The sequence below is a fragment of the Callorhinus ursinus genome, unplaced genomic scaffold (genome assembly GCF_003265705.2).
Source record: "Callorhinus ursinus isolate GAN/ISIS: 27379988/994484 unplaced genomic scaffold, GSC_fseal_2.0 scaffold61, whole genome shotgun sequence".
Classification (NCBI taxonomy): Eukaryota; Metazoa; Chordata; class Mammalia; order Carnivora; family Otariidae; genus Callorhinus; species Callorhinus ursinus.
Genome location: NW_027397123.1, coordinates 8859485 through 8883073, shown reverse-complemented (window position 1 = coordinate 8883073; position 23589 = coordinate 8859485). Strand labels below are relative to the sequence as shown.

At 36.8% G+C, this 23589-nt stretch overlaps 1 protein-coding gene across 1 annotated transcript in view; it reads left to right on the top strand.

Moving 5' to 3' along the window:
* Positions 1 to 656: 656 nt before the first annotated feature.
* The window catches only part of URI1 (URI1 prefoldin like chaperone), a 92240-nt gene continuing 69307 nt past the window's right edge, over positions 657 to 23589 (top strand). Inside the window, exon 1 of the mRNA XM_025854389.2 lies at positions 657 to 1103. Within this exon, the coding sequence (XP_025710174.1) occupies positions 987 to 1103 (117 nt within the window). The 5' untranslated portion in view covers positions 657 to 986. The remainder of the gene's footprint in view (positions 1104 to 23589) is intronic.

Below are 23589 nucleotides of genomic sequence, written 5' to 3'. Positions count from 1 at the left end.
GTAACTCCAAGCCTATTCCCATCTGTACAATGCTGAAGGAACAGGATCCATCCATTTCTGTTAGGGGTTGGAGCAGAGGTGGCTGTAAGGCCAAGGCCAGTTCCAGCCAGTAAGCATTAATTGGGTGCCTACTGTGTACAGAGACTGTGTACAGTATGAGAAAAAGGGCATAGTTCTAAAATAAGAGAAAAAGAATGGGCAAAGTTATCCTTGAAAAATCTCTTAAATAGTCCAAACATAGCACTGTATTAATATAAGCACAGTAATTAATACACGGTAAAGTATAATTGCATATTTTAATTCATTAATCAGGCACAGGAAGGAGTTGACTTTGCTAAAATTAAATGTTCTTAGGAAACAGCTTTGGTGCATGAACTAAGCTCCTATCGCCAGATGCAGCGCTAAACAACTGGCTCATGGAGGATGAATAAGGCACAAGGATAATAGTGCCCACTTCCACGAGCGCTCACTGAGCGTCAATCCCGCTAGAAGGAAAGCTTCCAGAAGGCTACAACCCACCGCAGCCTCTGCTAAGCCTACCCAAGTCGCGCCGCTCCAGCACCACGTGACTCACCGGGGGCGGGGCCAAGGGCGGAGGCTGCGCGCGCGCTTCCCGGCGTGCCGCGCGGGGCGGGGCGAGGGGTGGAGCTTACGAGGGAGGTGCGGAGGAGGCGCGGCCGCCACAGGACGCCTGTCTCGGCCCGGCCACCGGACAGGCGCCTCCGGCTTTCAGTGGCCCGCCTGCTGCTTCGAGCCCGCGGCGGCGGCGGCGGCGGGCGGCATGCGTGTGTGAGATGCGGCCGCGGGCAGCCCGGACGCGAGCAGCGGCCGCCGCGGCAGCGGAGAAGGCGGGCGCGGCCTCCTCAGCGCGGGGCGCGCAGTGCATGAGGGCGAGCACGCGGGCGCTGGGCAGCCGCCGGCCACGCCGACTCCATAAACATTTGTTTAGGACTCGTTCGCCCCGCTGAGGTCCCGGCGCCCCCGCCATGGAGGCCCCGCCCGACCCCGGGCCCCACGCCTCGGCCTCGGCCTCGGCCTCAGCCTCGGCCGCGGCGCCGCTGCGCGCCCCGGAGGTGGCGCGGCTCCGCGAGGAGCAGGAAAAGGTAACAGGCCGCGCTCCGGGCCCGGCGCTTCCGCCGGTGGTCTCGGGAAGCGCCCGCGCCCCCTTTCCCGGGGCTGGGACCCTCTTCGGGGTCCGATCCCTCTCCCCCTCGCCCGCCCCGGCAGCCCCCTCCTGCCCTCTGTGGGCCGCAGTCGTCTGGTGTGGGGCCCAGCTCGATCCTGACCCGGTACTGGGGAGGAGCACAGCCTCTAGGCCTGGAGAGAGAAAGTGTTGGGAGAAACTTTTGTCACGTGCTTTTGTTGTCTTTTGTCTGGAGCCCTTTGACCTTCGAGGGGAGGGAAGGGATGGGAAAGAGGGAGGTGACAATCTGTTTAACTTGCATATCAAAGTGAGTTTTTAGACTTAATGAATGCAACAGTGCGTGGGAAGTATTTTTGGTTTGGGGTACGCCGTAAATGGAGGTGCTCACCTTACTAGCTTTTAAAAAAATTGTTGCTAAAATGTATGCTCTTTATCTGATTGCATTTAGAAGTTTTATTAGGTTTGTAATGATAGTCTTCATGTGCAATTCCAGCTTTGGTGGTTTAGTTTTTGTCAGGATAGGACGCTGTTTTATTCCATTTTAACTCCAGTCGTATCATACGTGAGTTTTAATCTGCCAGTGTAGAGAGAAGAAAATTTTGCATTTCCTAATGGGATTGTGTACGAAGAGGTATGCCCAGTTTAAGAAATACGGTGTTATTGTTTAATCTGAGATTTTTTCCCTTTGGATTCTGTAGCATTTCAGGTTCAAGTTACTTCCTGAGTTTGAAATTCTTACTTTGACAAGCAGCATTACTTTATACTTAAAATGTCCTAGGCCATACTGGGAGTATCTTGGTTAAAAGGGTTAGGAAGTTGTTGCAAAACTTTTAACAGTGGGAATCCCTAACTTTCTATTGAACATTCCTGTATGAAAATAACTATTTACATAGGTATATAAATATACTCAGTTCAGCTAGATGAGGGACTTTTTATAGAACCTAAAAAATTCTGGTTTGATTGGAAACCACCTGTTAGGATGACTGTGGGAATCTTTCCTACTCTTTCTAGTTCTAAATTATTTTATGCATTGTATTTCCTTTCCTGAGAGCCATTTTTTTCCTAGTGCCTTATTCGACTGCTGGGTTTTAAACTTGGCTTTTTTTTTTAATCCAACAAGCATTGAGTATTTAAATTATAAGACGTTAATGGATCTTAATATTTTTTAAGAGAAAAAGAAAAGACAGCTCTTTATGAGAACAATTTGTTCATTTTTGGCAAAAGTATTTACATTTTTTGTTCTTTTAGGAAATGTGAAACAGACCCTCAGAAGATGGTGTTCCCATTGCCTTTAGTCTGTTCTGTGGAGAAATTACTCGTCTCTTTCATAGTATAACATGTGCATAATGCTGACTTTGATATGTTTTCTTCTATTTGTCATGGTAAAAAGAGATATCCTTAGTTTTATTCTGATGTTAGTGTGGCTGAAATACAAAGGATACATTTTGGGGTGCTCTGAACAGCTTTCTGGTGTAGTATAGTCAGTTACATTTGAAGACTGCTTTTTCAGTTACAGTCCTGTGGGAACCTAAATAACTATTTTCAGTAAACATTATGTTACCAAATTTCTGTGTTGTGTTAATGTTTTGGCACATAAAATAAGCGTGTATGTGTGTGTGTGTGTGTGTGATGGGTATGTAAGATCATTCCCAGTTGATGATAAAGCCTTCCATAAGTAGACTACACTGTATTTTAAGGGATCTGCTGCAGTGAACAGGAGACCCATAATGCCACAAAATATACTGGTTAGATAGCTATACTTTAAGTATAGTTTAGTATAGGAAAATTTACCTAGTAAATATTCAATTAAAATTTTTTTGTGAGGGACTTTATTTAGGCTTTAAAACCAACCCAGGTATATAGTACAGTAAAATAGAAGTATTGGGACATTCTTAGAATGAAAAAAGGAAAAATGTCATTGTAGCTTTATATTTGTGTGGCACTTAGTATTTTTTTAAATATAAATCCAGTTAAATGTGCTTTAGGACTTGGGTTTTTCCAGTGGTTTTCCCAATGTGAGAAAGAACTAACACCTGACGAAAATGATATGAGTGTGTGTGTGTGTGTGTGTGTGTGTGTACCTAGCTAGTAGGCTTTAGATGTAGAGGAGAGAAATTAATTCATCACATACAGTGGATACCTTAGATATAGGGCATTATTTTCACTGGGAGCCTTGTTTGAGAATGGCTGCCAGGTAATGTGGTTTAAATGTTGCTCCCATTGTTTTTTGTTTTTTGGATTTTTTGTTTCAAATTCAACTAAGAAGTATGACAAGTTGGTTCCTCTCTCTTTTTTCCTTGTTTATATTTTGGAGCAATGAATAACAAGTACAAAAAATTAGTGACTAAGGAAAAAAGACAAAGGAGGGGCATAAATGAGCCCCAGCCTCAACAAATGGCAACATCTGTAATAAATGGACAGGATCAAATATTTTAACATTGCTTTCATTTATAGCATCAAAGCTGAAACATTTTCAAAAACTTTTTTAAAGCATCTGTTTATTCCTTTTTGATTTAGCAAAAAGACATACAGAAAGGTTCCCTGCAGCTTTGTTTATAATAATGGAAAGCTAAAAATCCAATGTTAGGATATTGATTAAATCATGATAGTATGAGGAGCTTTTATTCAGGCATTAAAAATTGTAGAGCAGTATGTGTAGTGTGGTTACAGTTATGTTTATATGTATGTATGTAAATAAGTATTCACAGTTTATATAGGAAAACACCATTAAATGTTTTTAAAGCACACAATTTCATTTCTTATTTTAGCTAAAAGTGAGAGAAATTGGATGGGATTTTAGCTCTTTCAATAAAGGCTGTTGATAAAACTTACTTTAATTAATTGTAATGAAAACTGGGATGTTTTATCTTTAATTGCTAAATACATTCTGGGCCTGAAAAATGGCCCTTGGCTAGTTTGAACACCAGTTAATGTGATTTATTTTCTTGGTTATTCCAGAATTGATAGATATAATTTATTCAAACATCCGTTCCCCAGTTGATTTCCTTTTTTCTTTTTTCCTTGGAGGTTTTATTTGCTCTTAATTCTCTGTCAGATTACAGTGGGACAAGAAAGAACTTGGCTCATCTTTCTTTTTTTTCCTTTTAACTAAATATGTTTTTACCAATGGCAGTAAAATATTTGGTGGAAAATGTGAGCTACTTTGGAGCCTTTCTAGACTGACCTATGCCATAAAAGTTATGATCTAGGACTGTAGTGGGCTGTTCTAGGGGAGTTTCCTGATGCTTAGATCTTGTTAAATCTAGTTCTTAGAGTTGCATTATGTTGAAATTTTGGTTTCTTGGCAAGGGTAATATTTCTACAATATCTGCATTTTATATTTCCAGGTACTACTATTTTTTATTAGCAGAATTACTGAGATTTTATTGTAATGTGAAAAAAGTGGGTATAATATTGTTTTCATAGGTTTATAGATAATAGTAACTTTGGAGAATTCATGAGTATAGTATTATTTTGTTATGATTACTGCTGAGTGGCTCTTATAATTATCAATTGGAGTTTGGAATAATTTATACTTTCCTGATATAGAACCTGGATTAACAGCAAATCTTTCAAATTCTTTATAAGGCAGAACAATTAATTTAACTTAATGGAGGGTTTTCACATTTCACATTTCACATAAACTGAACTGCACATAGTTTAAGAAACTGTCAGCCATGTACCTCATACAACAGCTGTTCTCTCCAAGCCCAGAATCCAAACATGTAACTTTTCAACAAATATTGAGCACTACTGCATGCCAGGCATGTATCTGCCACATGGCAAGCACATACCTATTACATGCCGTCCTCTGCTGAGGATACAGTAATGAACAAAACAAAGTCCTTGCTTTTGTGGAGATTACATTCTAGTGGTAAAGGCATGGAATAGGCACGTTTAAAATGTCCAATGGTTTGTGATGGGTAAAGCTAGGTAGGAAAGAAAGTTTTGGTTAAGGAGGATATTTTGGAAAAGAGTTTTCTAGTCCTGGCAACCAGCTCAGAATGAGTCAAGGTGAGAGCTGTGCCAGGCTATTGTAAGGATTTTGGTTTTTATTTTTATGATACGAGAAGCCATTGGAATGTGTTTTGAGAATCATACTGATCTTCAATTATAAGCATCCATTTCTCGTGTGTGAAGAAAGGGATAACGGGATTGGGGGGGTTGTATTATATATAATATAACGAAAATTCTGTGTGTGCTAGGCTGATATTAGAATCTTCATTGACTCTCTTGATTTTTCAGGTGAACAATTTGGGTTGTTTGTACTTTTTGCCGTGAACTTCTAATGGGGTATTTGCCTTCAGTTCTATCTATAAAGCTTGTTTTCCAAAGTGGTTATACCAGTTTACACTCCTTGTCAGCAGTGGGTGAAAGTTCCAGCTATTGCACATTCTCATCTCCACTTGGTACTGTTTATCTGTTTCATATTGGCTAGCCATTTTAATATTGACTACTGGGGTTGATCACCTTTTCAAATATTTTATTGGCCACTTGCTTTTTTGTTTTGTTTGTTTTTGGTAAAATACCTGCTCATCTCTTGTCCATTTTCCATTGGGATGTTCACCATATTCTAATTGGTTTATAGCAGTTCTTTATGTACTTTTGATACAAGTGCTTTTTTTTTTTTTTAAGATTTTATTTATTTGACAGAGAGATAGAGCCAGAGAGCACAAGTGGAGGGAATGGCAGAGGGAGAGGGACAAACAGGCTCCCCACTGAGCAGGGATCCCGACGTGGGGCTCGATCCCAGGACTCTGGGATCATGACCTGAGCCAAAGGCAGATGCTTAACCATCTGAGCCACCCGGGTGCCCCGATATGAGTGCTTTTTTAGGAATGCTTTGTAAATTTCTTCTCTAGTCTGTGGCTTGACTAACACTCTGTAATGGTGTCCTTTGATGAAGAGAAGAAATTCTGAATTTTAACAATCCTTTATGATTGGTGGTTTTTGTTTTTTGTTTTTTGTCTTGTTTTTAGGAAGTCTTTCCTACCCTAATGTTCTGAAGATATTCTCTTATCTTCTGGCTTTATTGTTTTGCCTTTCATGTTTAGATCTACAGTCTACCTGAAGTTGATTTTGTGTATAATGGGGGATTGAGGTCAGGTTTCATTTTTACCATTCCTAGTTACCCCATCACTATTTATTGGAAAGATTGTCCTCTTTCCATTGCATCATTAGCTTTGTCATAAATAAGGTAACTATATGTGTGGGTCCATTTCTTGACTCTGTTCCAGGGGCCTGTTTGTCTTTTCTTGCAGACCTACACTAATTATTATAGCTTTATAAGTCCTCTTGATACCTGGTAGTGTAAGTTTTGTTGTGATTCCTCAAATTGCCTTATTTTATCCTTCCAATCCTCATGCTTTTTATTTCTTTTTCTTGCCTTTTGCACTGGCTAGAATTTCTTTTCTTTTTTTTTTTTTAAAGATTTTATTTATTTGACAGAGAGAGAGAGACAGCAAGAGAGGGAACACAAGGGGGGGAGTGAGAGAGGGAGAAGCAGGCTCTCCACCAAGCAGGGAGCCCGATGCGGGGCTCCATCCCAGGACCCTGGGATCATGACCTGATCTGAAGGCAGGCACTTAACGACTGAGCCACCCAGGTGCCCCCTGGCTAGAATTTCTAGTGCAAGGTTGAATAAAAATGGTGATGGTGGGTGTTAGGGGTAAACTTTCCAAATTTCACCATCAATGTGATGTTTACTGTGGATATTTTTAGTATTTGCTTTTTATCAGATTAAGGAAACTTCCCTATATTCCTAGTTAGCTAAGAGTTTTTCTGAATGGGTATTGAAATTTTATTTATTGTTGAATCACAGATCTGTACCTCTGAAACAAATAATGCAATATTTATTTTTTTAAAGATTTTATTTGTTTATTTGACAGAGAGAGAAAACGAGAGAGGGATCACAAACAGGGGGAGAGGGAGAGGGAGAAGCGGGCTTCCTGCAGAGCAGGGAGCCTGATGCGGAGCTCAATCCCAGGACCCCGGGATCATGACCTGAGCTGGAGGCAGACACTTAACAACTAAGCCACCCAGGTGCCCCAGGTGTTGAATTAGAAAATGCTTTTTCTTTCTTCTTCTTCTCTCTTTTTTTTTAATTTTAATTTTAATTTTTTTTAAAAGATTTTATTTATTTATTCATGAGAGACAGAGAGAGAGAGAGAGAGAGAGAGGCAGAGGGAGAAGCAGGCTCCCCACTGAGCAGGGAGCCCGATGTGGGACTTGATCCCAGGACCCTGGGATCATGACCTGAGCCGAAGGCAGACGCTTAACCATCTGAGCCACCCAGGTGCCCCATCTTTTTTTTTTTTTTAAAGAGAGGGAGAGGGGAGACTCAAGCCGACTTCATGCTGAGCACGGAGCTGGCAGGGCTTGATCCCATGACCCTGAAATCATGACCTTAGTGGAAATCAAGAGTTGGACGCTTAACCTACTGAGCCATGCAGCTGCCTCTAGAAAATGCTATTTCTAAATTGAGTATTATAAGTAATATATTGAGGAGTATGTTTGATCTTTCTAATGTTGAGGTTCTCCTTTTTTTTTTTTCACTTCTAAGAGAGGCAGAGTTGTAAGTTATATATAAGTTTGTTTATGGCTGAAGGTATATTTTTTATGTAAATGAGTTTTTAGACCTAATTACTTGTAAATTATATTTTACTTTAGAACAACTTGTTTTTGTTACTCTTGTTTGCACTTAATATCATACCAGTCATGTGCCGTGAGAAAAAACAACTTTGAGTTTAGTCTTTCAGAATTTTTTTTTTTTTTTAAGATTTTATTTATGTATTTGTCAGAGGGAGAGAGCGCACAAGCAGGGGGAGAGGCAGGCAGAGGGAGAAGCAGGCTCCCCGCTGAGAAGGAGCCCGATGTAGGGCTTGATCCCAGGACCCTGGGATCCTGACCTGAGCCAAAGACAGACGCTTAACCAACTGAACCACCCAGGCGCCCCTGGAATTTCTTAATAAACATTAAGATACACTATTTCAAGGGGGGGAACCCCACTTTCATTATATTAGGTCTCTCCGGATTACAGTACAAGACAAGAATAGTTCCAAAACTGATAGGGAAAGGGAAGAGGAGGTGCAGAGTCCATGCTTCAACCATAAGTGCTTTATGTTGTCTTCTCATCTAATATTTTTAGTATGGGTTTAAAAATCTTTTAGCTTGCATCATTCTTTCCTTCATCTCCAGATTGGTGTGAGTTCCAATCTTTTTAGTCTGCCCTAGGGCAGTGTTTTTTTGGGGGGGCAGTTTTTTCTTGTTTAAGCTACAACTGTTTATTTTGAAAAATTGTAAAACAACAGAAAAGTTAAAGAATAGTTTAGAGTCATCAATAATATTTTGTACCATTTGGTTTTTCTTTTTATGTTTGTATTTCTTTTTTTTTTTGTTGAACCATTTGAAAGTAAATTGCAGACATCATCATGTCTCTAATACTTAAGCTTATCATATTCTTTTAGAACAGGGTCATATTCCTACATAAACATACTATCTTTTTTTCATACCCAAGATATGAACATTGACACACAATGTTATTATTTAATATACTCAGATGTCCTCAGTTTTTCTAAAAATGTCTTTTATAGCTGTTTTTCCATCCAAGATTCGATGAAAGATTGCATTTGGTTATCTTTTCCATTAGGCTTCTGACCTACAACAACCCCCTTGCCCTCTTTTTGTCTCTATAAATCTGGTATTTTTGAAGAGTTGATGGAAGTTTTCTTTTGGAATGGCCCACAATTTGGAGATGTGTGTTGAATAAAATCATGAAAAAATAAAGTTAAACATTTATGGCAACAATCCTACATAGATGATGATAGCTTCTCACTGCCTCACAGCAGGAGATATATGTTACATTATCCTATGATTGGTGTTGCTAATTACTTGTTTAAGGTGGCATCTGCCAGATCTTTCCACCATAAAAGTACCCTTTCCCCTGTATAAACAGGATTAAATGCTTTAAATAATAATAATGCTTGAAGACTGTACATACCCTGTTCCACACACCCTTTACCATGGGTATTCCTTGTCTGAATTAGTTATTTTGTTAATATTTGCAAATTAGTGATTTTCTAACCATCTATGTTGTTAGCTGGCAGTTTTCTGTAAAGAAAAGCCCCTTCCCCTCTTTTAGTATTACTATAAACTTTTTTTTTTTTTAACATTTAGTGTGTGTTAATTTGTCATTATTCGTTCTAATGCTTAAATTGTTTCAGTTTGGCCAATGGGAGCCCCTTGAAGCTAGCTCTTGCATCCTTTTGGCATGTTCCATAATTCCTTGATGATTACTCTGGTTTTGGGCACAAGGTATCCCAGGCTTACCTTGTAGTTTTCTTGCCTGAGTCCTGAAATTGACTATTTCTTGGAAGAGCTCTGTTTCTTTTTAATGAGAAATGGTTAGAAATCAAGATCTGGGCTCCAGTATTGCTCACTGCTACTGGGGTGTTAATTTCATCAAAGCCTTTTAGTAGATAGTGGAAATATATTAGCTTTCAGTATACCAGGAAAAATAGTCATCACGTTTTTCAGGTCCTAGGTCCAAGGGATCCTTTTTACTTTTTATTTTTTGAGGTAATTACAGAAATAATTTACATAAGAATAAGGGATAATAATAAACAATCTTATTAGATATTTTAATAAGAATTTAAACATTGCTATCCTCTTTGTATTAAGTAAATAAGAATTTAAACATTGCTATCCTCTTTGTATTAAGTAAATTTTGGTATGCAAAGATCATGTAAGATTTAAGAACACTGCCACATGTCCTTTTAGAAAAATGGGATAATCCAGGTTCTTGCTGCATGCTATTACACGATGAAGTTCTTGTTGAATGACTAATTGGATGGGAATACTCTTACTTCTTTTGTGTTCTTATATCATTGTTCACTCATTCATTTTTTTCCTTTTCAATTCAAATCAGTCATCTTTTATTTAATATCCACTATATTCAAATACGTGTAGTTCTCTTCCCAGTTTGCATGGTCTTTTCTAGGACTTAGGGAGTTAACAGAGATAAACCATTACATAATCTTTGCTTTCAAAATTCATCTCCAATGCTGTTATCTACCCCCCCCTTTCTCTAGTCTCTGACTTCAAGAAACTTACTTAAAAACTTGTAGGAGTGAAAAAAGAAATAGAATTTAGAGATTTTTTTATTTCAGCAATCTTGTTTGTTGTGATAAAACATATACAAAATAAAATTTGCCATTTAACCATTTTAAGTGTATATTTCCATGGCATTAAATACATTAACTGTTTTGCAACCATCACCACTGTTTCCAAAACTTTTTCAACACGCCAAATAGAAAGTCCGTAACCATCAAGCAATAACTCTCATTCTCCTCTCTCTTGAGCCCCTGGTTACCTCTAACCTACTTTCTGTCTATATGAATTTACCAATTCTAGATACTTCATATAAGTGGAATCATATGATCTTTGTCCTTTTGTGACTGGGTTATTTCATGTAGTGTAACATTTTTAGGGTTCATCCAGGTTGTGTATTACAACCTCATTTCTGTTTATGACTGAATAATATTCCATTGTATGTATATACCACATTTTATTTGTTCATCTCTTGATGAACACATGGATTGTTTCCACTTTTTTGCTCTTGTGAGTAATGTTGCTATGAACATTGGTGTATAAGTATCTGGGTCCTTGTTTTCAGTTCTTTATGGTATGTACCTAGGAGTGGAATTGCTGAGTCATATGGTAATTCTGTGTTTAACTTTTTGAGGAATCGCCAACTATTTTCCACAGCATTTGCACAGTTTTACATCAGCAATGCATGAGGTTTCCTATTTTTCCACATCTTTGTCAACACTTATTGTTCATTGTTTTTAGCTATCCTAATAGGTGTGGAGCTATATCATTATGATTTTGATTTGCATTTCTCTAATAACTGAGGATGTTGAGTATCTTCCCATGTGTTTATTAGCCATTCAGATATCGTCTTTGGAGAACTGTCTCTTCAAATCCTTTGCCCATTTTCAAGTTGGGTTGTCTTTTTGTTGTGTTGTAGTTCTTTATTCTAGGTACTAAACCCTTATCAGCTGTATGATTTGCAAATATTTTCTCCCATTCTACAGGTTATCATTTCACTTTCTTGATAATGTCCTTTGTACAAAAGTTTTTAATTTTGATGAAGTCCAGTTTATCTATTTTTTTGTTTTGTTGCTCATGCTTTAGTGTCGTATCTAAGAACACATTGCCAAATCCAGGGTCATGAAGATTTATACCTGTTTTCTTCTAAGAGCTCTGTGGTTTTAACTCTTAAATTTATATCATTGATCCATTTTGGGCTAATTTTGTATATTGCCCATTGATTGTTGAGTTTGAGGAAATTTAGGATTTTGTCATCTGAAGATTCATAATCTGAGATTTAATTTATATTATCATTTTTTACCTTTGTGTAGTGCCAATATGGTGGCCACTAATCACATGTGGGTATTAAGTTTAAAATTCAGAATTATTAAAATTAAATAAAATTTAAAAATTTCTCAGTTGAATTGACTACATTTCAGGTGCTCAATAGCCATACATTGTTGCATTTGACAGTGCTGATTTAGAAGCTTTCCATCATCAAAGAAAATTTTATTGGACAGCACTGGTCAAGAAAGCTGCTATTTTTAAAATTCATATTCTAATTTGTTTAATAATTGTGAAATGTCTTCTTCTGTCCCTTTTTTTCTCCTTGCCATCATGGACAGAAAATGAAAATTTCTGAATTGTCAGGGCGCCTGGGTGACTCAGTCGTTAAGCATCTGCCTTCAGCTCAGGTCATGGTCCCAGGGTCCTGGGATCGAGCCCCACATTGGATTCTCTGCTCCGCGGGAAGCCTGCTTCTCCCTCTCTCACTCCCCCTGCTTGTGTTCCCTCTCTGGCTGTCTCTTTCTCTGTCAAATAAATAAATAAAATCTTTAAAACAAACAAAAGAAAAAAAAATTTCTGAATTGTCAACTGTATTTAAAGCTGAAAACAGACTACAAAGATAGTGTCTCTTGGCTTTATACCTTTTTTGAAAGATTGTGTAGTACTTTGGACAATACAATAAGAAAACTGAAGGATGATTTTTCACCATTGATTGCAGTATCCTTCTAGGTGATTTCATGATTCCCCCCCCCCAGTTTTTACTATATATTTCTTTTTTTTAAAGTATAGTTAGGAATAATAAGTAATCATAAAGTATAAATTACTAGGGTGATGAAATAACAAGACATAGGAAAAATACAATTACTAGGATCCTGTAATGTAACTTAGACTTACAAAAAGGTTCACTGTACTCATATAATAATTGTAAGATAAAATGAGTTTTATTCTTTTACTAAGTAAATTTTCTCCATTTTTTGGGAAGACCTTTAAGAAGTCATGAAATGCCAGTCTTTGCAAATAATTAGAACTACTCAAAAAAGAAAGTTGAAAACTAAAATTGTTCGTTGGATCCTGAAACTTTTCATTCAGATCCATTACCATAGGGTTCTTCTTAAACTTTCTGCCATTTGTATTTGAATCTCCCATCTTCCATAGTAAAAACCTTGGTTCTCAACAACATCTGTATTTATTCGTTTGTTCTATCCTACAATATACACAAAATAGTTTTAGAATTACTACATTAATACCATTGCCAACAGCAAACCTGTGAAGTGAAGCTCAGGATCTCCTTGCAGTTTCATTTGTTCTTATAGAATTAACTCCCTTAAGGTTGTAGAGTTAGGATACTGATCTCAAAAATGCTTGAGTTGTTATTACTTTTTCTGTGCAGTTATCTCTTGGATTTGATGTACAGTTTCTATTTGTATTGAATTGTAGTGTTTACTTTTTTATCAGTTTGAGTTAATTTTGTTTTATGAATACATAAAACATCTACATGGTGTAAAATCACAACTGTGTCAAAAGATATACTGAGATAATTAATTCCATCCTTCTACCTATCCCAATTAATATTTTCAGTAATTTCTAGTTTATCCTCCCTGTGTTTCTTCTTTAAAAATAAATTTAAAAATACACCTATCTTCCCTCTCACCTTCTTACACACAAGATAGCATGTTATATTTTGCCCCTTGTTTTTCTCATTAAATTTATACCTAGGAATTACTCTTGTTCATAGAGATCTTTTTCTGTGTATTTTATGGTTGCATAGTACTCTATTGTGTGGTATCTTTTTTTCAACTGGTATCTTTTTGATGGGCATTTGGTGGTTTTCAGTCTCTTGATAATGGAAATGTTTCAGTAGATCACTCTGTGTATGTTGTTTCTCATCTGTGAAGTGATTTCATGTGAAGTCCTAGAGGTGTGATTATTGATTTGAAGGGTAAACTGGTTTTGCTTTATGAACTATAGTTATCTTCTCAAAGAATATTACTGAGTATAACTTAAAATATTAACTAAAAAGAGGTAAGAGGATTGGAAGAATAAGATGGTCAAAACCTAGAGAACAGTGTGTTTGGTCCTTGAATTGGCTATTCCTTGTGATCTCCACTGCCATTTTCAAGGTATCATTTCTTCCTTTTTTAATTTAATTTAATTTTTTTATAATGTTATGTTAATCACCATACATTACATCATTAGTTTTTTTAAATTTTTTATTGTTAATGTTAATCACCATATATTACATCATTTGTTTTGGTGTAGTGTTCCATGATTCATTGTTTGTTCATAACACCCAGTGCTCCATGCAGAATGTGCCCTCTTTAATACCCATCACCAGGCTAACCCATCCCCCTACCCTCCTCCCCTCTAGAAACCTCAGTTTGTTTTTCAGAGTTCATCATCTCTCCTGGTTCGTCTCCCCCTCTGACTTACTCCCCTTCATTCTTCCTCTCCTGCTATCTTCTTCTTTTTCTTTTTTCTTAAAATATATTGCGTTATTTGTTTCAGAAGTACAGATCTGTGATTCAACAGTCTTACACAATTCACAGCGCTCACTGTAGCACATACCCTCCCCAATGTCTATCACCCAGCCACCCCATCCCTCCCACCCCCGACCACTCTAGCAACCCTCAGTTTGTTCCTGAGATTAAGAATTTCTCATATCAGTGAGGTCATATCATACATGTCTTTCTCTGATTGACTTATTTCACTAAGCATAACACCCTCCAGTTCCATCCACGTCGTTGCAAATGGCAAGATCTCATTCCTTTTGATGGCTGCATAATATTCCATTGTGTATACCACATCTTCTTTATCCATTCATCTGTCGATGGACATCTTGGCTCTTTCCACAGTTTGGCTATTGTGGACATTGCTGCTATAAACATTGGGGTGCACGTACCCCTTCGGGTCCCTACATTTGTATCTTTGGGGTAAATACCCAGTAGTGCAATTGTTGGATCGAATGGTAGCTCTAATTTCAACTGTTTGAGGAACCTCCATACTGTTTTCCAGAGGGGTTGCACCAGCTTGCATTCCCACCAACAGTGTAGGAGGGTTCCCCTTTCTCCACATCCCCGCCAACATCTGTACATCATTAGTTTTTGATGTAGTGTTCCATGATTCATTGTTTGTGTATAACACCCAGTGCTCCATGCAGTACGTGCCCTCCTTAATACCCATCACCAGGCTAACCCATCTCCCCACCCCCCCTCCCCTCTAGAACCCTCAGTTTGTTTCTCAGAGTCCATCGTCTCTCATGGTTTGTCTCCCCCTCTGATTTCCCCCCCTTCATTTTTCCCTTCCCGCTATCTTCTTCTTCTTTTTCTTAACATATAATGTATTATTTGTTTCAGAGGTACAAGTCTGTGATTCCACAGTCTTACACAGTTCACAGTGCTCACCATAGCACATACCCTCCCCAGTGTCTATCACCAAGCCACCCCATCCCTTCTACCGCCCCACCACTCCAGCAACCCTCAGTTTGTTTCCTGGGGTTAAGAATTCTTCATATCAGTGAGGTCATGTGATACATGTCTTTCTCTGATTACTTATTTCGTTCAGCATAATACCCTCCAGTTCCATCCACGTCGTTGCAAATGGCAAGATTTCATTCCTTTTGATGGCTGCATAATATTCCATTATATATATATGTATATATATATATATACACACCACCTCTTCTTTATCCATTCATCTGTCGATGGACATCTTGGCTCTTTCCATAGTTTGGCTCTTGTGGACTTGCTGCTATAAATATCGGGGTGCACGTACCCCTTCGGATCCCTACATTTGTATCTTTGGGGTAAATACCCAGTAGTGCAATTGCTGGGTCATAGGGTAGCTCTATTTTCAACTTTTTGAGGAACCTCCATACTGTTTTCCAGAGTAACTGCACCAGCTTGCATTCCCACCAACAGTGTAGGAGGGATTTCTCCACATCCCCACAAACATCTGTCGTTTCCTGACTTGTTAATTCTAGCCATTCTGACTGGTGTGAGGTGGTAATCTCATTGAGGTTTTGATTTGGATTTCCCTGATGCCGAGCGACGTTGAGCACTTTTTCATGTGTCTGTTGGCCATTTGGACGTCTTCTTTGCAGAAATGTCTGTTCGTGTTTTCTGCCCAGTTCTTGATTGGATCATTTGTTCTTTGGGTGTTGAGTTTAATAAGTTCTTTATAGATTTTGGATACTAGCTCAAGGTATCATTTCTTACTTGGAGGCAGTAATTCCTGCCTGGTCTTGGTGGTTCCACTCTTAATTCCCTTCTGCCTATTTTTGAAAGCTGTCTTTTGTTTGTTTGTTTTTAAACAACGTAAGTAGAATTAATGTCACTTTTATCATTCTAAGTCTCATTGTACTTAGTATAAAATCCAGGGTCAATAAAATGTGATTTGAGACCCTTGTATTGTCTGACTCATTTTTTTAGGTTCACTTCTGGCTACTGCTCACTTATTTACTGTACCTTAAGGTAATGACGTGTTTTTTGGGGGGTATAATACTCTAAGTGTGTTTTTTTAAAAATACTTTATTTGTTCTAAAGGAAACCTAATAACGGTATAGCAAAAAAAAAAATCCTGTTTAATCTAAGGATTTGATCGTTATTCCTAAACCTTTGATTTCTTTGATTTTTTAATTTTTTTTTATTTTAGAGAGAGAGCATGTGCACGCACAAGCAGGGCAGGGGGGAGGGGCAGAGAGAGAGAGCGAGAATCTTAAGCAGGCTCCACCTAGTGTGGAGCCTGATGTGGGGCTGCATCCCACGACCCTGAGATCATGACCTGAGCTGAAATCAAGAAGTGGATGCTTAACTGACTGAGCCACCCAGGTGCCCCTGATTTTTTTTTTTTTTTTAATGAATCAAGTAATACTAAAGTAATTGCAAATGAGTGCTTTTTCCAAGGAACAAAAAGACAAGACTGAGTTTCGTTCCCGACACTGTGTTGGATACCGTGATACATAGGGTATTTTTTTCTGCTGTCAAGGAACTTACAAATTTATAGAGAAGTATGTTAACAAAACATAATACAGTATGATAATTTTGTTTTTAATTCTTTGCTTTTCATTTGCTTCTCAAGCTACTGTAAGCTAGCCTCTGTCTTTTCATTGAAATTACTCTAGCTAAAGTTATTATATTTCACTTGCCAAACTCAGTGGACCTTTTGCCTTCCTTGACTTCTGTGCTTCATTTGAAACTTTAATTGCTCCTTGTAAACTATTGAAACTGTGTACCTTAGGAACTTTTGTGATTTCACTTTTTTGGGGGGTCTTCTACCTCTATTGCTATTTAGTCTCTAGTTTTTTCATTTGATCCTTAAATTTTAGTAATCCCTGTACTTTCCATTTTTGGCTGTCCTCACTTGTTATTCTGCCTGTGCTCTCTCATGTATTCCTCCTGTATGCCCTCTGCTGTTGCCCACACCTGTTGGTTTTTGGGTAGCTTCTGTTGGATGTCCCATAAACAGTTCAGTCTCATTTACTAAAATTGAATCAATCACCTTTGTCCCTAATCATGTACATCCTTATCCCAGTTCTGGGCAACACCATTTAAACCAGAGTCTTTTTAGCTTGCCCTGATCCATCTCTTTAATTCTACCAATTTACTAAATCTTGTCGATTCTTTCTGAGTGATATATAACTTCTATCTTAAGGGGCCACTAGCTTATCTTAATTAGGCTCTTATTTGAAAAATAATGTCACATTTTTCAGTTAAATGTTACTATGTTAGATATTTTCAGTCTTTTTGTTAGCCTTATGTTCTCATTGTGCTTTTATTTTTGAAGTTCTAATCTGTGAACGTGTTATTTCTCTATTTACTTAGGTCTTTAAATTTTCTCATCCATCACTTAGTTCAAATTTAATTCTACCTATCTTACCATGTATTTTCCACTTGTCATATTTGTTCTTATTCCTTCATTTCTTTTTCTTTTGTGTTATTTTTTATGCTGTTAAACTCTGTTAGCTTGATAGTTGTATGGGTTTTATTTTCCTTTCAGTTACTACCTTAGAGATTACAATATGTAACATTACTTATTACAGGCTACTTTAAATTGGTAGGAAATTGTTCATTGATCTTTTTGAAATTTTGCCACTTAAGAAATAATTCAAATAATTTTTGATAGTTTAATTTTATTGACCAACCCTGTCTCATTTGTGTTATTATGTATTTTACCTCTACATATGTTTTTAACCCCTGAAACATTAGGATTATTATGGTTTTAAACATTGTTTTCATGTTTATTTAATATTAAGCTGGTAGGTTCACCCCGTCCCCCAACACTTTTAAGATGCCATTCCATTATCTTTTGACTTTCTTCATTTCTGTTAGTCTTCTATCAGTGATCGTGTTTTCTTCTCTGAAAATTTTTTTTTTTTTTTTTTTTTTGGTCAGAGAGAGAGACAGTGAGAGGGAACACAAGCAGGGGGAGTGGGAGAGGGAGAAGCAGGCTTCCCGCAGAGCAGGGAGCCTGATGCGGGGCATGATCCCAGGACCCTGGGATCATGACCTGAGCCGAAGGCAGACGCTTAACGACTGAACCACCCAGGCGCCCCTCTTCTCTAAAGAATTTGTATATATTTTTCCCTTTATCTGCTTTAGGATTTTCTCTTAATCTTTGGTTCTGTCCTTCTTTGTATGCAAATTTAGATACCTTCTATTGAATTGTATGTATTTAATCTAGTAAACCCACCTACTAAATGCATAGTCTCAGTTGTCTTTTTTATTTACAGAATTTATGTTTTCACGTTATTTAAGTGGATTCTAGGCCTCTATTTTTGTCAATATGTTTATCATAAAGTGTCTTTTAACTGCAATATGTAAGACAAACGAGGGTCTGTTTCTGTTTATTTTTACCCTTGGTTTTTCCTCAACTGCTATTTTCATAGGCTGCCTTGTAATTTTTGATTGGATGCCAGACATTGTAGTGAAAAATGGTAGAGACTCTAGGTGATGTTACTTTTCAAACACGAGTAAGTTTTCTTTTAGCGGCCAGTTGAAATTTTGTTTGGTCTCTTTGAATATTGCTCTTATTCCTAGCATGTAACCCTTACTCCTAAGGCATAGCTCTAAGTCCTTACAGAGTGTGTCTTTTTCATAAATTATGTGAATCATGAATATGTAATTTTGTTTTTCTTCTATTTCATTGTATTATTTGCCTCCACTGGCATGAATACCACATTTTCTTGCTAGGTCTTGGTATCTAGTAGTAAATTCCTCTAACTTTGTTCACCTTCATGATTTCCTTTACTTTTCTTGAGCCTTTGCTTTTTCATGAATATTTTAGAATCAGCTTTTCAGTACTTAAAAAGTAACCTGCTGGGGCTTTGCTTGGAGTGCAGTGAGTCTAAAGATTAATTGGGGGGCTGTTGACATTTTTACAGGAAGTTTTCTAATCCATGAACATGGTATATCTTTCAGTTTTAGTTCTTTTCTAACTTCTTTCAGCATTGGCTTTTAGTATATAAATCTTGCATGTGTTTTACATTTATCCCTTGATATTTGGTACTTATAATTGCATCTTGTAATTTATCTGCTGTTCGTCTTTTGCTGGTATAAGGTCATATACTTGATTTTTGTATATTGACTGTTAAATGTATATTCTGATAGTATGTGTATAGATATATACAGGCATGTTGTTTGCATAATAGAAGTTTTCTCTCCAGTTCTTAAGGCTTTTATTTAATTTTTTCCTTATTGAATGATGTAGGACCTTTAATATAGTGTTGAGTAAAAGTAGTGATAATAGGCTTTCTTATCTAGTTCTGCATATCATGGGAACAGCTTTAAATATTTTATCATTAGAAATGATGTTTGCTGTAGGCTTTTTGTTGATAGTCTTTATGAAAATAAGGAAATGCTCTCCTGTTCCTAGTTTGCTACCTTTATCATGAGTAGATGTTGAATTTTACCACATGCTTTTCTGTGTTGAGATGTTAATGTGGTGAGTTAATTTGATTTTTTTTAATATTGAAACACCATTGCATTCCTGAAAAAATCCTCCTTGTTTTGATGTATTTATCTTTTCATATAATATCGGATTAAATTTCATATTAATTTGTTAAGGTATTTTGTGTCTGTGTTTCATGAAGGATATTGGTGTGTAGTGTTTTTGTTTGTTGTAATGTTCATGTTTGGTTTTGGTTTCATGGTTATGCTGGCCTCATAAAATAACTCATTTTTGTGTATTTTATTAAAAAGCTTGTATGCTGTTGGTATTGTTTTTAATGGAAATAATTCATCAGTCAAGTTGTCTGGACCTACTGTTTTCCTTCTGTTGATATTTTAAAATAGGTCTCAATTTCTTTGTAAGAGGATTTCATATTTTCTATTTCTAATTTTGTCAGTTTTGGAAATTTGATTTTCAGGGAATTTTTCTTTTTATCTGAGTTTTCAAATTTACTGTCCTTGAGTTATTTGTAATATTCCCTTTTTAGTATCTACAGATTTGTTAGTAATGTCCTATTTTTAATTCCTTTTATTTGTGTTTTTCCCCTTGATTTGTCTTTCTATAGGCTTATCAGTTTTACCAATCTTTTTAAAGGAACAATTTTTTATTTTTTTCTCTAGTAAGTTGTCTCCCTACATCATTGATTTCTATTTTTATCTTATTCTTCCTTTTAAAAATTTGCCTTTGGGGGTGCCTGGGTGGCTCAGTCGTTAAGTATCTGCCTTCAGCTCAGGTCATGATCCCAGGGTCCTGGGATCGAGCCTCGCATCAGGCTTCCCTCTCCCACTCCCCCTGCTTGTGTTCCCTCTCTCGCTGTGTTTCTCTGTCAAATAAAATCTTTAAATAAAAATAAAAATAAAAATTTTCTTTTGGCTATGATTTCTTTCTAGTTTTTTGAGATGAAAGCTACTAGAGATGAAAAAGTCATTGATTTTTGCTTTTTTTGTAATATGTGCATTTTGTTTTAACTTTTTCTCTAATCATTACCTTAGGTATTTATTGCCTTTCTACTTGACCAATTTTTTTTCTTAAATTTGTAGTAAACTATAACATATAATCATTTAAATCAATTTTAAGCATACATTTCTTTTTTTTTTTTAAATTTTTTTATTGTTATGTTAATCACCATATATTACATCATTAGTTTTTGATGCAGTGTTCCATGATTCATTGTTTGTTCATAACACCCAGTTAAGCATACATTTCAGTGACATTAAGTACATTCAGATTGTTGTGCAAAACCATCCCCACCATCCATCTCCGGAACTTTTTTTTATCTTGTAAAACTGAAACTAGGCATTAAGAAATTCCCATTATGCCTTTCCCATATGCTGGCAACTACTATTTTATATTCTGTTCTAAATTTGTCTACTCTAGGTATCTCACATAAGTGGAATCTTACAGTATTTGTCCTTTTGTGACTCTCTTATTTTAGTCAGCGTAATGTCTTCAAGGTTTACCCATATTCTAGCATATTTCTGAATTTAACTTTTAAAGGCTGAATAATATTCCTTTGTAGGTATACACTGCATTTTGTTTTTGATTTATTCATTGACGAACATGAATTGCTTTCACCTTTTATCTGTCATGAATAATGCTGCTATGGACTGAGTGTACAAACATGTTTGAGACCTTGCTTTCAACCCTTTTGGGTATATAACCAGAAGTGGAATTGCTGGATCATATGGTAATCCTGTTTAGTTTTTGAGGAACCACCTTACTGTTTTCTACAGTGGCTGCACCATCTTACATTCCCACCAGTAGTGCGCAAGAGCTTCAGTTTTTCTATATCCTTCCAACACTTGTTATTTTCTTTCTTCCTTTCTTCCTTCCTCCCTCCCTTCCCCTTTCCCTTTCCCTTCCCTTTCTTCCCTCCATCTCTCCCTCCCCACTCCTTCCTTCTGAGCCATCCTAATGGGTGTGAAGTGGTAATTCATTGTGGGTCTATTTGACCTACTTTTATGTTCTTTTTCGGTCTTCCTTTGATTTATTCAAATATGTCATGTTGCATTTTCTACCCTGTATGAGCTTGTATACATTTTTTTTTTTTTACATTAAATATACCGTACACTTATACTGTATCCTTATGCCATCTTTTTTACTAGGGTAATTTTTTCTAGAGATCACAGCATGAATTCATTTATTCATCCTACCTTTTGCATTATTGGTTTCATGCGTTTTAATTCCATGTTTTAAACACCACAATACTTTATATAATTCTTTGATGTGATCAATATTGATTTACCTTTACTTTTAAAAATTACCTGTGCAGTTGTTCCTTAGTTCTTTTTGCATTTACGTTACTCTGAATAGTCACTGTAGCATTTTTTCCTCAGCTTTATTGAGATGTAATTGACATGACATATACCAGTATATAAATTTAAGGTGTACAGTATGTTGCTTTGATATGCTTATATATTGCAAAATGATTATCACCTTGGCATTAGCTAGCACCTCCATCACATCATAAAATTACCTGTAGTATTCTTTTAGTGAAAATTTGCTGGTGAAGAATTTTGTGTGTGTGTGAAACTTTATTTTTTCTTCATGTTGAAGGATCTATTTGCTGTACATAATTACCGAGTTTCAGTTATTTTTTTTTAGCACTTTTTTATCTTATTTTCTGATTTCTATCGTTTTTTTGTGTGTGGAAGTTTCCTCTGGCTCTTCTAGTTGCTACTTTGAAGGCAGTGTATTTCCTCCTTGCTCCTTCTTGCTGCTTATAAAATTTTCTCTTTTTTGGGGGGTTTCATTTGTGTAAGTATGTTGTTCCTTGATGTAATTTTTTTCTCTTGCTTGAGGTTCTTAGAGCTTTTTGAATCTATTGGCTGATACCTTCCTCTTTATTTTAGAAAATCCTGTCATGGTAGGTTCAAATATTGCTTCTGTCATATTTGCTCTTCTTTCTCTTCCTGGGTTTTCAGTTATACAGTGTTTCTCACATGTCTCTTACTAGTCTTTTCTGTATTTTCAATTTTTTGCTTTTAAATCTCTGGGCTTTAATTTGGAGGTTTTTTGTTGACCTATAATGAAGCTCATGGTGGTAAAAGATGGTAAAAATGATAATATAAATTAAATCTCAGATTATGAATCTTCAGATGATAACATCCTAAATTTGGCAATGGGCAATATACAAAATTAATTCAGAATGGATCAATGATATAAATGTAAGAGAAGGAGACAAGATGATTGGTATCTCTGGTAAAACAGTGGGTATGCAAACTGCGATTCAAGCATTATTTCACATTCAGAAATAAATACGGGTTACAATCCCCAATCTGCAATTCAGAAGTCTAAAAAGCATTGAAAACAAAGTTATTCCTAAGTGTTTGGCATATTCATTTGTTGACAAACTGATTGGAACTGATTTGAGTGAGGCACTTATTCCACTTACTTTGAATATTCATATGTTTTATTGCCAGTGTTACTGTATTTGATAGAGTGGTGTTTCAGTGGGGGTTGGTGTTTCATAATGGATGTTATGTGTATTGTATTACTTTGTTAAGTTATGAAAATTTCTTTTTTTAAGTTTTTTTTATTGTTATGTTAATCACCATACATCATTAGTTTTTGATGTAGTGTTCCATGATTCATTGTTTGTGCATAACACCCAGTGCTCCACGCAGAACGTGGCTTTTTAATACCCATTACCAGGCTAACCCATCCCCCCAAACCCCTCCCCTCTAGAAACCTCAGTTTGTTTTTCAGAGTCCATCGTCTCTCATGGTTCGTCTCCCCCTCTGACTTACTCCCCTTCATTCTTCTCCTCCTGCTATCTTCTTTTTTTCTTAACATATATTGCATTATTTGTTTCAGAAGTATTGATCTGTGATTCAACGGTCTTGCATAATTCACAGCGCTCACCATAGCACATACACTCCCCAATGTCTGTCACCCAGCCACCCTATCCCTTCCACCCCCTACCACTCCAGCAACACTCAGTTTGTTTCCCGAGGTTAAAAATTCCTCATATCAGCGAGGTCATATGATACATGTCTTTCTCTGATTGACTTACTTCACTCAGCATAACACCCTCCAGTTCCATCCACATCGTTGCAAATGGCAAGATCTCATTCCTTTTGATGGCTGCATAATATTCCATTGTGTATATATACCACTTCTTC